This window comes from Rissa tridactyla, chromosome 2 (genome assembly GCF_028500815.1).
Source record: "Rissa tridactyla isolate bRisTri1 chromosome 2, bRisTri1.patW.cur.20221130, whole genome shotgun sequence".
NCBI classification, from domain to species: Eukaryota; Metazoa; Chordata; class Aves; order Charadriiformes; family Laridae; genus Rissa; species Rissa tridactyla.
Window position 1 is genome coordinate 99620547 of NC_071467.1, and position 14708 is coordinate 99635254.

The 14708-nt window shown below is 37.8% G+C and overlaps 1 protein-coding gene across 12 annotated transcripts in view; it reads left to right on the forward strand.

The window, feature by feature from the left end:
• Positions 1–14708, forward strand: part of CDKAL1 (CDK5 regulatory subunit associated protein 1 like 1) — a 424992-nt gene that overhangs the window by 348528 nt on the left and 61756 nt on the right. Inside the window, exon 15 of one of the 12 annotated variants that reach the window (XM_054190500.1) lies at positions 1–14708. This exon is cut by the window's right edge and continues 13844 nt beyond it. The exons of the other annotated variants lie outside the window; for them this stretch is intronic. Coding sequence (XP_054046475.1) covers positions 1–75 — 75 coding nt within the window. The 3' untranslated portion in view covers positions 76–14708. 12 annotated transcript variants of the gene reach the window in all.

A 14708-nucleotide genomic window follows, 5' to 3' on the forward strand; every position in this document is an offset into this window, starting at 1 on the left:
GCATATTTCGGTTGTTCCTCGTCATCTCTACGTTTGCATGCACCAAACCTCTGCAAAGCAATAGAAAGCAGTTAATGCTGCCCTGAAATGCTGCATTTAGATAGTTAAAGGTGGCTTCCTGCTGTGCTTGTATTTCATTGACTTAAAGCCATACCAGTGGTTTCCAAATGTTTATAGTATTTTTGTCATAGCCTTCAACTTTGTTTGTACACTTGGTTTTATAGATGAATCTACTAATTTTATTTTGGTTTGGGTTTTTTTGTTGTTTTTATTCTTGCTTGATCAGGCAGTTAATCCATGGTAATTTTTATCTTCTGAAGTAAATTCGCTTCCAGTTAACTGCAGTACACAAAGTAGAATTGTTTTGGTTTTATGTTTGCAAGGTCAAATTAAACATAAAGTCTTTTTTTGGATGCACAGTAAATTATTGATGTTATTTATGGGTCAGAATGAGAGGAAGAGTGTATTAGCATTAATATAATGTGAAATCTTGTTTTAACTGGAAGGACTCTTGAACAAGAAAATCTTTAAAGTCATTGCTTGGATTTTTTTGTCTTCCATGAAGTCTGTTTTCCTCTTTTGCACCATCTTGTCCAAGTTTAACTATTGTATATTTTAATGAGTAGTCAGACCTCTGCTGCATCAGAAAAACCCAGGGTACTTCACTGGCCTTTCATAAACCTCATGCAGAGAACATACGAACACAGCACAGCCCTGGTTGTTTTCACAAACGCAGTATCATGGAAGAGGAAGTTTGTTGAAGTCACGTATCAAATGTCAAATATGCAGGTCAAAGCCACAGTTCTGAGTTTGGTCGCAGTTGTCTGAAAACCTCAGCTAAATGCCACTGCGGAGTTGCAGATCACTGTAGAGGATACGTGCAGTAGTCCCACAATTTCCACACATTTCTACAGGAAGAAAATCTTGGATGGAGAATATGGAAGAATCCATCAAAGCCAGTGAAGTTCGTATCTGTAGAACCAGTGTTAAATAAGCCTCATCCTGGTCAGGCCATGTGTCTTGTGCCGTTCTGGAAAGCTCTCTGGATAAAAATGACTTCAAAGTTTGTGGAGACAGTCTGTATGCAGAGATAATGTCTTTTATTAGGCAAATTTCTACTGTTAGAAAAACCAAACAAACTCTCAGGCTGTTGAAAGCTCCTCTGTTTCTCACAACTGTATCAGCTAATCTAATTTTATTAAAAAAAAAATAGTTTACCCTATGAACTTTGCTTTTCTTTCATCCTTAGACCATGTTGGCTACACCACCACTATTTTAAAATCAACAGAAGGATAGAGTATTGCTACCCATTTCATTTACTTTGATGTTCTGAGCCATCTTAGATTTTCTGAGCTACACTGTAGCTTAAGATAACAAAACTGAGTTTTAGAGGAACAAGGAGGATTCTCTGATTCCTACCTTGCTGCTTTCTTATGAAGTACCAAAGTATAGCATATACAATCAACTTCAGAATTTTTTTTAGCTTTTTTCTTTCATTTTCTTTTTGTAGTAGTATAAGGAAGAACTACTGCACTTATGGCTGACAAGGAGGAAGAGAGTAGTGTGTAAGTTGTGCAAGGCTGAGGTTGGACAGTGGGTCAGACAATTAAGAAGAAGGTGGCATAACCACAGAAAAACATCTAGAAGCAAGGGGAAACAGAAACACTAACCAAAAAAAGCATGTTAATTTGATATTTTGTCAGGGGGATATTTGGATTGTATTTATTAGATTAGTATTGTGATTTATAGGTGTAACTGGCACTTTTTTCCTGAGTAGAAGCAACTGTGTCTCTTGTCGTACATCTCCTACAATCAAGTACCATTAAGCTGGTCTCAGATTTGCATATTATGAAGTTGTATGAGCTTATTCAAGGCAAGAAAAAGAGGTCTCTCTTGCTAGGCATTATTGTAGCTAATCTGCCTGCTTGAGTACATTAATGTTTTGCATATGGTTCTAAGAGATACGTGCAGCTGGGTGGCACAGTTCTGAATTATTGGAATGATTCATGGCACTGGTTTCCGTGCAGTCACCTTTTCCTTCTTTAATAAAGGAATACAGCCTCAACTCGGTAGAAATCCAAGCTTTCTTTGCACTGTAGTACAAGTATTGTTTTTTTCTTTATAGCAAAGATCAAAGGATATATAATTTTTTTAAATAGCAGCAGGAACCACAGATCATAATTCATTGAAATGACTTCCCCCCCCCTTTTTAATCTTAGAACTATGCTATTGTGGAGTATTTATTGTTTTATTGTGGAATATAGATGTCACTGACTGCAGTTATGTTGATTCAGTATGGCCGTTTGTATATGTTTTTCAGAACTACAAATGATTGCATTTAATTAAAACCCACACATTAGACCAGATGCTCCTTTAAATGGAAAAACTCATAACATGGGCAAGGAAGCGTCCCCATGTTTCTGTGTGGGGAATTTTCCTCCCAGGAAAATACTTGAAACGAGAAGAGGTGGTGTAAATACACAGGTGGTATTCTGAAAGCTAAGAGGTACCTAAAAAAAGCTTTGGTTTTAGCAGCCTCCTTCCAGACTTCTGTAAAAGTCTGCTTCCCCCATGAAGCGGGGTTTTACTGTGCCAAGGAAAAATCCCGACTGTTGTGCTGGCAGCGGCCTCCTCTTGCTGTCTGCTGAAGAAATAGGTGCAGGTAGTTAGAATGTAACATGATGGGAGGCACACACAGGTTGTGAAGCTCAGGACTGAGTGTTACGTGGGACAAAAGTCAGCAACTGGCTCCCATATTTCCTTGTTCTTTTTTATCACCGTATCCTGCCCTTGCCAGCTTCATTCTTGGGCATTAGTAGAAGGAAGTGTGAACAAGGGAGCAAAATTAAGAACTTTTCGCTGTAGCTCAACTTGTTTTTTATCAGCCAGTGGAAGCTGGAGGAGTGAGCTCTTGTTACTGAGCTCGTGGGACTGCTCACGCATTGGTGACTGGAGGGTCTGGAAAGACGTGTGTTTTCCAGGCAGACTCGGCACCCTGCAGTGCTGCTCTTTGCTCTAGCCGCTTCTGGTTATGCTCCGTATTTGTCATTCCCATACGCCTACTGCAGCTGGCCTTCTATCTTTCCCTTTCACCGTGCACGTAAAGCACATGTGTTGTAAATCCCTGTGGGCCATCTAATTCCTATGTTACAGGTAAGGAAGGAAAAAATTAAACTCTCCTTCATTTAAATTCAGGATAAATCTCCTGCTTGGAATTAATTTTCCCAGTACTCTGTTATGAACCTTTTACTCCCCCCATGCTTTATGACTTCTCATTTGACCTCTTTATCTTCTGCCTTTTGTGCTAAAAAAGCCATTTCTTCTGTCCAACCTTACTCCCCCCCCCCTTTATTATTTTCAGAAGTTACACTTAAGGAAGGAATAAGAAAAATGCTTTTCCTCCCCCAGGTTATTCCCATGCTTTAGTGCCAATAATACCCTCCTACACTCCTGTTTTATGTGAAATTATCATGTTGGCATTGGGTCAAAGAAGATAGAAACTCTCAAAAGGGGGGCGGATGGTAGGGAATGCAGTTTCTAAATAGTCTTCCCTCCCTCCTCGTTTGGAAATGATACTAGCATGTGCATTGGAGGATATGTCCAGGGCTAGAAAACAGGTCTGTTATTTAAATCATATTGAAAAATATGGAAACAACTTGGCTTGATTTACCTTTTCATTTTCTTGGCGTAGAAGCCATATGTTTTATCTTCGGTGTGTTCTCTCATACTTGCCAACTTCTGAATCTATAAAGGTGAACGTTTAGGGTGATTACTTAGGACATTCAGTGCGTTAGGTTGGTTTCAAAAGAGGCTTTTAAACGGATCACATGAGAAATGTTAAAGAAGGGTTGGAGGAGGGACTTGTCCTTGAGTAGTGTAATAGATATATACCCCTTTCCCCCTTGTTTCCACAAATAATACACTGGAGAAATGTGATACCGCTAACATAACTAAATTTTTTTTGTCCTGCATTCCTGGCAGGAGAGCAATGAGAGCTAGAGTCCCGTGATTCTGTCTGCTGGAGCCTGAGACTCTTCCCTTAAGACTCCCACCTCTTTCATCTACCTCTCTTCAAAAACTTCCTCTTACCCTCTTAGAGTTGAGGATAAGAGAGGAGGAAGAAAGATGCAGGATGGACACATTGGGGAAGTGGAAAGAGCGAGCCAGAATACCAAGCAAAAATCTGCATCAGAAGATTGCTTTCAAAAAAGTACTGCTGGGCTTCAATTTAGCAAAACCTCTCAGGACTGAAATGCAGGAGTCTGCAACCGTACATGTGTCACCAGCACTGCTCTATGTAGAGGTTTGAGTGGATTTCTTGCCATCCTTGCACCTTTGCTTCCCAGATGAACAGTCTGTATTTGTTGCTGTCTGTATCCACCTAAAAAGGAAAGGAGGTCTTACTTTGTATCCACCCAGTTCTTGCAAGGCACAAGAAGCAAGCAAGTGTGACCTCAGCTGCTCATCCCTGTTAGCTTGGTCAGTTACTTCTACTAACATTAAAAAAAAAAAAAAAAAAAAAAAAAAGAGGTAAATTCCACAGAACCATTGGGATTTGCAAGTACCTTTGGATCCAGGTGCTTCCAGCGCATTGTGCATTTGTTTAAAATAATAGCAGTAGCACGCTCCGTAGTGGGATTTTGAATGAGAGTGGTTATTAGTGGTGTGGTGATGCGGTGGTATTAATCTCCTTCAAATCATATTTCTTAAGAGTTAGCGATATTGTCTTAGAACTCAGACTACCATTGCTTACCCAGCGCTGTTCTGCTGCCCAAGATGACACGAACTATCTGAGCTGAGTCGGATTTACACATTTTATATCTTAAGGTCTTGCCCTGACTACAAAAAGTTACCGTCCTAAGGTCTTAACTCAGTTCAGACATGTTCTTTGTGAATAGATGTCAACATGCAGAATGCTGTCGTAGTTAGATACATTAAAGTGCAAAGGACTGAAACAATCATATCATGATAATAATTTTTCTAAATAAAAAGGGTTGATTGAATTGGTAAGAGAGGTGGTGCTGGAGCAGCCAAAGCCAGGCTTCTGACACTGCAGTTAGATTCAGAAAAAGAAAGTGATTTCAGTAAGACAGACATATCTCACTTCATTTTTATCATATGCTTTCAGGAATTATCTTGATGGTCAGCAGTGCTGGACTGCTGTAAAACAAGTCAAGGAACTACTGAAGGTGTTCTTTCTTAACCTTCTGGTGAATGCAGTATAACTCTAATGCCTAGCACAGTTGCATTTGCAGCTGCCTGATATAATGATTTTTTCTGGGGTGAAGAACGTTATTGGTTTTTATTTGCAGCATCAAGAGGGGCAGTTGTTTAATAGGTGAAATTTGTAAGTCTGTATAACATGCCTTTTTACCATTGTTGTCTTCTCATTGTTTTTTTTTGTTGTCTGTATAATGTGGGGCTGACAGTATGGACAGCAGGAACTCTCAATTAGCCTTGGGGTCAGGCATCTACAATAAAAATCTTGACACATTCCTTTATCGTTTCACCCCAATCTTAAAAGGGCAGCTCATTTCTCATATGTATTTAATACCTTGTTTCTTCTAGGGGACACATAAAGGTAATCTTATTTTGCAGCACTATTGAATTGGGTTTATGATCAGGATTGGGGCTAATGCTTCTAAAAGACCTGCTTCTTTGGGGGGCAAAGTATCATTTTATTAAGCTGTGTGCTTGAAAGTTTATTGTCTTGCCATATTAAATCAGTGTTAACTAGCCTTCCTACTGCTATATGATGGACAAAGTTTCGTTCTGAATGAATCTTAAAATAGTAGATGTGACTAATGGACAGATGAAGGCCTGTGTTTCATTTACAAAATCGGTGCAAAATAGTTTTTCTCAGATCTCCAGTCTGGTTATGTCTCAACCTGTTTGAGCTACCCAAAGTCAGCTTCTGCATCTAAGCTTCTGCTCAACCACCTGTTGGGTAAAGTAGCTTTGGACTTTATTTAGGATGGTAGTGCTTTTTTTTTCCCATTACCACCATCCTCATAGCATAAGTGGGACTATGATTCTCTGCTTATGACAATGTATTTTCAGTATTTTTGGCAGACCTAGAACACGGCAATACGGTGTGTTTTTAAAAAGTTCTGAGATATGAGAAAATATGATCTTTCTTTTTAATTTAAAAATGCTTGCCATTCTTGCAATTTAATACTAAATTTTAAGCAGAGTGTTTCAACCGCTAATCAGTTAATTCTGGTGTGAATGAAGATGGTGCAACAGATCTACTGTTGTGATTTGTTTGTCCTTTGAAAGAAGAAATATTTCTAAAATACATCAGAAAGCAGCATGTATCTGTGAACATCACTGTACAGCTTTGTATCTCTCTGTGGTTCATTATTTCCATATTCACATACATGGAGAAAGGGCAGTACAGGAGTTTGAAATGACTTCCTGAAGGGGATGGTCCTAAAGGGATTGCTCTGACACATGAAGACTTTAGGGGGAAAAGAAAAAAACCCCAGCATTCCAACACAGCGGGATTTAAAGGAAGTACACTGAGGAGATGAGTCCTTGTTTTGTATGTAGGAATATGCTCTAGCCATGTGTTCCAGATGCTTTTTTCTATTATGCTAATTTTTTTCAATCTAGTGTTAATGGCTGAAATACTGCATTTTTTACCCTTGTGTCCTCTCTCACTTGTTAGGAATTGGCACCTGGTTTTGCCTATTTTATGAAGGGTGTAAAGAATCAATATACTCACAAGAAGTATGTGAATAAACACTGTTCCAAAATACTAATTTTATGAGAGTTAAAGGAAGCATTTAAAATGTCACATATGGATTGGTTTCGTATGATCCAAAGTCTACAAGGAGCAGGACATTGCTAGTACCATTATTTTCATAAAATCATTCTCATATTTTTAAGAAAAAATGTTCAACTAATTTATTCTTCTTATATAAGGTCATCTAGGCAGATGTGTTAAATTTAATGGCTGTTTCATGATTAAGAGAGAGTAAGAAGTTCTTAATTGAGGAACAGATAAAAAGCGAGCTAATTAACTCCAAATACATTTCTTTAGCAGCATCCAAACAGCCATTTCTAAGATGAACTTGGGTTACTCATCTTTTGAGCTTTTAATCATATTTTTAGATTGCATTTTTTACACCATCTGTACTACAAAAGTGACTGTAATTTCTGTCACAGTTGGAAGCATCAGTTAATAAATGTTTTCTATTTTGATCTAGGGAGGTGTTTGAATTGAGGGGGGAAATATTCTTAAACTAATTGGGTTAATTTACAGTGGATTGAGGGAGAGTGCAGGGGGAATGGTTTATTTCTATCCCTACATGGTTTTCTTCCAACTATCACCTTACTCTTTTTTTTATTTAAGTGCTCTCCCAAGTGAAGCCTTAGCTCCAGCCCTCTGACTCTTCTGCAAATTGCTGCATGTATTGGGAAACCACTGGCAGCGCGTCCATGCTCTGTCACTCTATTTACAAGATATTTAGCAGGATCAGAGTCACTGATGTAGTAGCATTCGGCACAGATGCGTTGTCTACTGCCTATAGAGTCTACATTAATAACTTATGGTGGTAGGGAATGCAAATAATATAGTAAGTTGTGTTATGGCTAACTGGTAGCCTGCAAAACTCACTGTTCAAAGATTGGTGAGGAAAATCTTTTGCTGTGCAAATGTATGGACTAGAATGAAAACAGTGCAGTCTATGCGTAAAGCATGTACAATGTATAGAGGATTTTACATCTGTACATGTAATCAGAATTATAGATAATATACACTAGTAATAATAACTAGCTAAGCATTCTTCAGGGTGCTCTATGAATTTAATTTCTGTGACAGACGTAGGGAATATGGATTCCCAACAGGCAGGTAGTATTAAAATCAGTTAAGCTTATTAATATTTTGCTGTCCTAATTTATTCATTCATAGAATGTTGTTAGCAAGCTTCAGTTTTCATTGTACAGACACCACTTTATGCTCTTGCATCTTCTCATTTTATTTGTTTGTATGCGTTTAATATCTCTTTTTGCTGCACAGTTTAGTGGGAAGCCAAACTGTTCCAAAGAACTGAGATTTTTCCTGTCATGTCTGAAATATCTTGCAGTGGAGGCAGTGGAGCTTCTTCGTTTACTAAGAGGTTCACACTTCCACAAGATTGAATTTTTTGAGGGATTTTTGCTTTGTCCAAGTTATTAGCATGTTCACAGTTTACAATCAGACCTTTACTGACATTGGATAAAACAGTGAATGCAGTGATGTTAAAATAGAAAATGAGATTGAAACAAAAGTAAAAATAATTTGCCAGCATCTCCCAGTGGATTTTATGGTAGATGGTAAAGTTCGTAGAAAAAAGGGAGAAAAGAGAAAAGAAAGAGCTTGAGAAGTTGTATGCGATGGTAAATTTTAACTCTGGTGGGTTTTTTACAGTGCTGACTCTTTCATGTAACAGTAATTATCTTAAAATATAGACAATTTTGAAAATTATCAGAGGGACCTATTACATTCTTAATGTGTATTTATATATATTTTACTCTTGCTTGAATGACAAACTGCTCTATTCTTTGGAGCAGAAGTGATAAGGTTTTATTAATGAAGGAAAACAGCCCAAGGTCATCTGCCAAAGCCTATTTTTCATCTTCATAAATAAAAGCATTTGGTGGCCATTAGGTAACTCAGCTACTGTGAAACCATTCAATTATATTTCACAATGGTAATTTTAGTCGTATGTGTTGCTCAGGACAATATTTCTGTTTTCATTTCTTTTTAATCTTGACACATTTAAGTGTCATCTTAAACCTGTGCAAGACAGCACGCAAACCCACTGTAAGGATTCTTGATAACAGTCAGACCTGTAGGAAAAGGTAGTTTTTCCATATTTGGATCTCCTCTGTGCCACATGCAGAGACTTGACTGTTAAATATTCCTGTTCACGTGACTACTAAGAGATGCCTTGCAGGTCATTGGTGGTTCACAGGCACTGCTTGGAAATGCTAGATTAAACTCAAAAGAAAGTAGAAGAGTTGTAGCATCTGTAATGTGAACTTTTTAAGGCCCTAAAAAGTATTTATGTTCCTTCATCCTTTCTGAACTCTAGTGAAGGCGAGGCATTTAAGTAGCAGTTGAGCGTGGAAATATCCTTGGGAATATATTCCTGAGTCCGTGTTTCGGTGTTGCTGAACCTTTAGTTGGTGCCTGTGTTGGGATTTGATGAATAAAAGATACACAAATAAAATATACTGCATACTTATATCCATTTTCTACAACAACTCTTCATTTTAAAGACTGCTTCTTGATTCTTCTAAGCAATCATATTGTTGACTGCTTTCTTTAGCTATCAAATTGAGCTCCCTAGCTCTGTCTGAAAAAAACAGTTCGTTCCAGGAATGCAGCATCTGTTTAAGCTACATCTACAGCCTCGGTTTTCTAGTTGCTACTAAAATCACAATTATCAAGTTTCCATATACTGATTTTAGCCATTTAAGTTGTTTTGCTTAAATGGCAGTGGCATGTTTTGTTTCCTCAGCTATAAGCGTGCTTTTATGGATCGTTTCCTATTGTTCTGTAGTGAAACAGTGTCGTGTCAGAGCACTGAGGTGGAATCTAGAGTATTTGCTGATGAATTTCCAGAATGGCCAGTATGGCTACTGTGCTGCAAAGGAGTCTGCTGACTTAACAGCATTCATTTTAATTGCATAAATGTGAGAGATGTTAATTAATGCAGTGTTAATGGTGAGAAATCAAGTCTGCAAAGGAAGACATTCCAGAAGTATAGATTTTGTTGCTGTATTAAGGAGACTATATTATGTAGCTTTTAATATACACAATATAAATCACATAAGCAACAATTTTGAAAAATTTAATGTTAAGAACAGCAATGGTAATTTTTACTGTAATAGATCTGTGTACCTGCCCTGTGAACATCAAAACTTCATAGAGAGCAGTGACCACAGGGATATTTTTGCAGATTTACAAGCTGGACAAAACAAGGGACTGTCATTCCAGTTAAGTCTCTGAAGCTTCACAGCGTTCTCAAATGAGGATTTTGATTCTCTTTAGTCTTTCCATTTTTATTTCAGTTTTTGTGTAAATTGCAAAAGTGAGTTTCAGTTGTGTGAGGCTAGTTTGAAGACTGATCCTCACTTGGAGGTGCTTTTACGTTTATCAATATGTTCAAATGGTAAAATAAACCGGCAAGGCAGAATGTGTTATGCCAATCAGTGTAAAACTGTGACAGTGTGAGGCATGCACAGAGGTAACCTTTGGTTCCTGAGCTACTTTCTTTCCAGCAGGTGCACCATTCCCCAAACCTACTTAAAAGTGAATATGTTTCTCTAATGAAAAAATGAAGTGGGTTATACTGGCCAGTTAGTGCATTCAGGGGTGGTTCATAAATCTTGCAAGTTTTCAGAGTGCCTTTCTGTGCCACCAGATTTATGTCATTTTGAGAGATACAAGTTAATCTTTTAAAGGCCATGTTTAGCAGTAAAGCTGCAAGTTTTGAATGAGTATGATGAAATTAAATCTTTTTAGGAATACCATAGATATTAAATTGGGATATTAATCACAAGCTTATGGATCAGTCACAGCAGTTACATACTCGTTAACTCCACTTTCCTGAAGACTAAAAAAGAAAAAACCCAAACCTTTAGAAGTCTGCAGTTGACAGCATGAATTTATATTGAAGGAATGCAGTGACATTTGGTAGAAGTGTCACATTCTCCATCCTTCATAGTCCTAAAAAAAAAAAAAAAATGCTGTATCTCCATATCTTCACATCTCAGTTATTGATTTGTCAGTAACACAATCAGCATGGTGATGTCTTGGCACCTTTTCTCCCATCCATTTTGGATGTGGCTGTTTTAAAAATTATTTTTAAGTAATATTGAATGCCTTGTACAGTACGGGGTTAAGGGGAAAATTTGTAAATTTTACTGCTGGTGGCTTTTTGTTTGTTTTGGAGTGGATTTTTTTTTTTTTCCCCAAGCATGTTTCAGGCCAGTGCTTCTGTCGTTTAAAGAATGAGCATGTGACTGACAGGATACTATTTGGGAAGTGATGTGCAGTCTCAGAGCAATATGACATTTTATGAGCAGCTTGACTGTTTTCATTACTTGGATTTATACTTTTATTTCTGTGTGCTGAGGAATAAGTGAGCAAGGCAGCTGTGGGAAATAGAAAAGCTGTCAGGATGAAGTTGATAGGACAGCCTTGAAATTATGCCATTGTGTCTAATAAGACATTACGGCTGTTATCTTTAAACCCTTTAAATACAAAATCTGATAGAGCAGCTTGGATCTTTGTTTCAAGCTAAGTGATTTGGTTGCGTTTGTAATTGATGAATCTGAAATATTCAGGAAAACTTGAAGCAAAATTTTAAGAGTCTTGTTACTAAATTTCCCATTCTGGCCATTTCTGTTGTTTCCTAATTAGAGCTATTTTATTACTGGTGACAGTGGGAGATAGGACTTCTAAGGTCTTTTGTCTTTTTTTTAGCCTCAGCAGCAATTTAATGGCAGATCAAGGTTTTAATGCAAATATTTTGAGGCAGACCATTGCGCTTCTAATCATGAATGATGCTCTTTTTCACTTGCAGGCTTAAATACTCCGTTCCTGTTGCTTCACTCTTACAGGCTTCATTTATCCTGGCAGCACAGTAGTTCTCATTCTTGCATGTCTAAGAATTTTATGGTTTTCATACAGTCGTTCCTGACTCTGATTCCCCTCCCTAGTTCTGTAAGGGACCCTTCTGTGTGAAGACGTCAAAGGCTCAGATGCCAGAGGTTTGCAACCTTGGTTCTTCTAGCAAACTGACAGCTTGGTAGCTGGGCGCCATTCACTCATTGGGCAGTTTTTATATCTGTCAAGTGAAACTAGGAATGATCATAAAATGCACGATTTCTCACTTTAAATGCACTATGATCTGATAGGAAAATTTCCCTCCAGAGCCTAAAGCTGTCTATGAAGGCTTTGCTTGGCTGCAGTTAGTAAAACCCTGTTGGCTCTGTTGAGTGAAAGCAGATAGGAGGCAGGCCTTGGCAGCTTCGGACATCCCAACCAAAGGCCTCAGTTCAGAGAGACGTATCACAGTGCTTTATTATAGATGCTCTGTGACTGCACCTCAGAAGCACTCCATGCAGGTTTCAGAGTGGTTTTCTGACAGCTAGGGAAAAATGTGATTATTATTAGGTGGCTACAACTTTGAAAGACTTGTGTGATTTCAGCAAGGGGGTAAATGGTGCTATAAATTAAATCAAACACATGCATAAACAATTAAATCACACTAAGCAGTTCATGGTCATTTATCTTACTGTGAATGGGGAAAAATGCATAACCGCATAGACATAGCATTAAGGAGTTTGGGCAAGAAAAGCTGTGCTTCTAGAAGAAATACAGTATTTGAGACACCAAGTGCCTTTTTTTAAATTAGAAGTTACTATAACATTGGTACAAACTGCAGTGCTTTATCAGCAACAAAAATCTTCTGACTAGTAAGAACTAAACTTAAAATAAATATTAGTCTTTCAAACATAGAAAGACTGATCAGTGACTATTAACCTGCTAGTAGGATAAATGTGATGTCCTTACTAACACAGATAGGATACAAATCTCTTCCAGTGCTTTCAAAACTGTGATGACCTTTTTGGTGAAAGTATGCACCTTTTAGTAGTTTTAGTAGAATACAGTGGATTATACTTAATAAAAATAAAAAGCACAGCCTTGTACTTAGAAAGTAATGTTTTCTGTACTTTTAATTAAAAAACCAACCAACCAAAACCCACAAACACCCCCCCCCCAGTTAATAGTTAAATCTATTAACTAAAAATCAACTAAAAATAAAGTATTCCATGGTAGATGTGAAGTTTATTTTTTTATAACTTATGGAGAAAGATATCTTGTGAAGAAAGTTTTTCCCACCTTTCTTGTCCATCAAGGCAAACGCTGAAGTAATTGCGTAGTGCTCTCTTCCTTCAAAATTTACAGCAGTAGTAAGGAGGCCCTGAAAACTGTTGTGGCCAGGCTCGTATGAAAACTTTTTCCTTTCCAAAAAGCATATGGGTTGTTGGGGCAAGGGCTGCTAAAGCTTCCCTTGGCAGTTGCAGTAGTGCAGAATGTTGCTAGCAACAAGAAGAGTGACAAAGGTGAAACTTGCATGAGAAATGAGTCTCAATTTGTAATTAGATAGTTCACATTATACTCACTTCCATCCATTCACCAACTAATGTATCACTCAGTTTTCTCAAATCTTTACTCCCTGGCAGATTGGTCCTCTCCTCTGCAGCACAGTTTAATAAAATATTCTGGCAAAAGATACCACATGCATCAAGCACGACACGGACAAAAATTGTTTGTGTTATGGCGGTTGACAGTAGATCTAGATCTAGCATGCAATTGGGGGAGGATATTTTTGTTTGCTTTGCTATGGTTAACTCTCACACCTTGTCATACAGCTGTACCAGGTGCTTATAGTACAAAATTGGGTGAATGCTGCCTCTGAGTGAAAATGAAATGAATTAAATTGAAATTGTAATTGCTCACAAGCTGCTTTTATCATGAAGTTACAGCCATTCCAGAATTATTCAGAGAGATCAAAGAGCAGTGTAACCCTCTTAGCAAGATATATCTTCCCTTCTCATCTAGGTATATTGTGGCACACTTCAGGTGCCAGCATAGCTAATGTCTCACTGGATGTGAAAAAAAGCATCATGTTCCTAGGAAAAATGATTTATGTAAAGCTGGCAGGTTAATCAAAGGAGAGCAACAAGTAATTACAATAACAGTAGTTACAAATCTGGTGAAAGAAATGGTTAAAGTAAGGGTCATGCCCAGCATGTGTGTAGTATTGACAGGAATCATAATTGGCCAAGCATTTGTATCCTGCAGGTGTGATGCGATGACATTTCTCTATTCAAACCCTTGTATATTGCAAACAAATTTTGAATGTGGTATCTGATCGTGTCAAGGGATTTCTTAGGCTTTGGAGGACAGAACCCTATTATTTCAGTTGAAATTGGAAGGGAGAAGGTAGAACATACTGAAGTAGTGATACCTAATTAGCAGATAAACATCTCACCTTTGTAGTTGTCTTTAGAGGAAAGACCTGATTGATAGCAGCTATTAACACCTTGATGACTTGAAGATGAGTGCTTGGTAAGCTCATCTCTTTCCTGATGTGTCATTGGGTCCACTTTCACCCAGATTGTGCCTTGTTTACATCTTCTAGTAGAGTAACTCCCACAGCTCGGTTCTGCTCATTTTTTTAGTATTTTTGTAATGGTCGTTCCCTGGAAGAGAAAAAACAAAATAGTTACTTTGGGAGAAAGACGAAAACAAAATTATTTGGATAGATATGTACAAAAAGCTCTTGGAATAGCAAGAGAATGGATGAAAAGAGTGCAGCATGTGAAGGCAAAAGTAGATTACATGTGATCTCTGCTAAGAAGGAGTAACAGAAATAATATCCTAAAATGGAGGCCTGGGAATGGTACCAAGAGAGCTTGTAGGAAAAATACCAAATGCAAGGAACTTCTCATATGTACAATGAATTTGGCCAAGAGAAACATGCCTTTTCTCTTCCTCAGTACATCTATGTAAATATCATATATAAACACAAACATACATTTCTTACTAAAACTATGTCACCAGTCCTTTGTCATGCCTTAAGTTAATTGCTGAGAAATACTCAGGTTGCACAACTTTTGTGGCCGCTTCTTATTAAAATTCG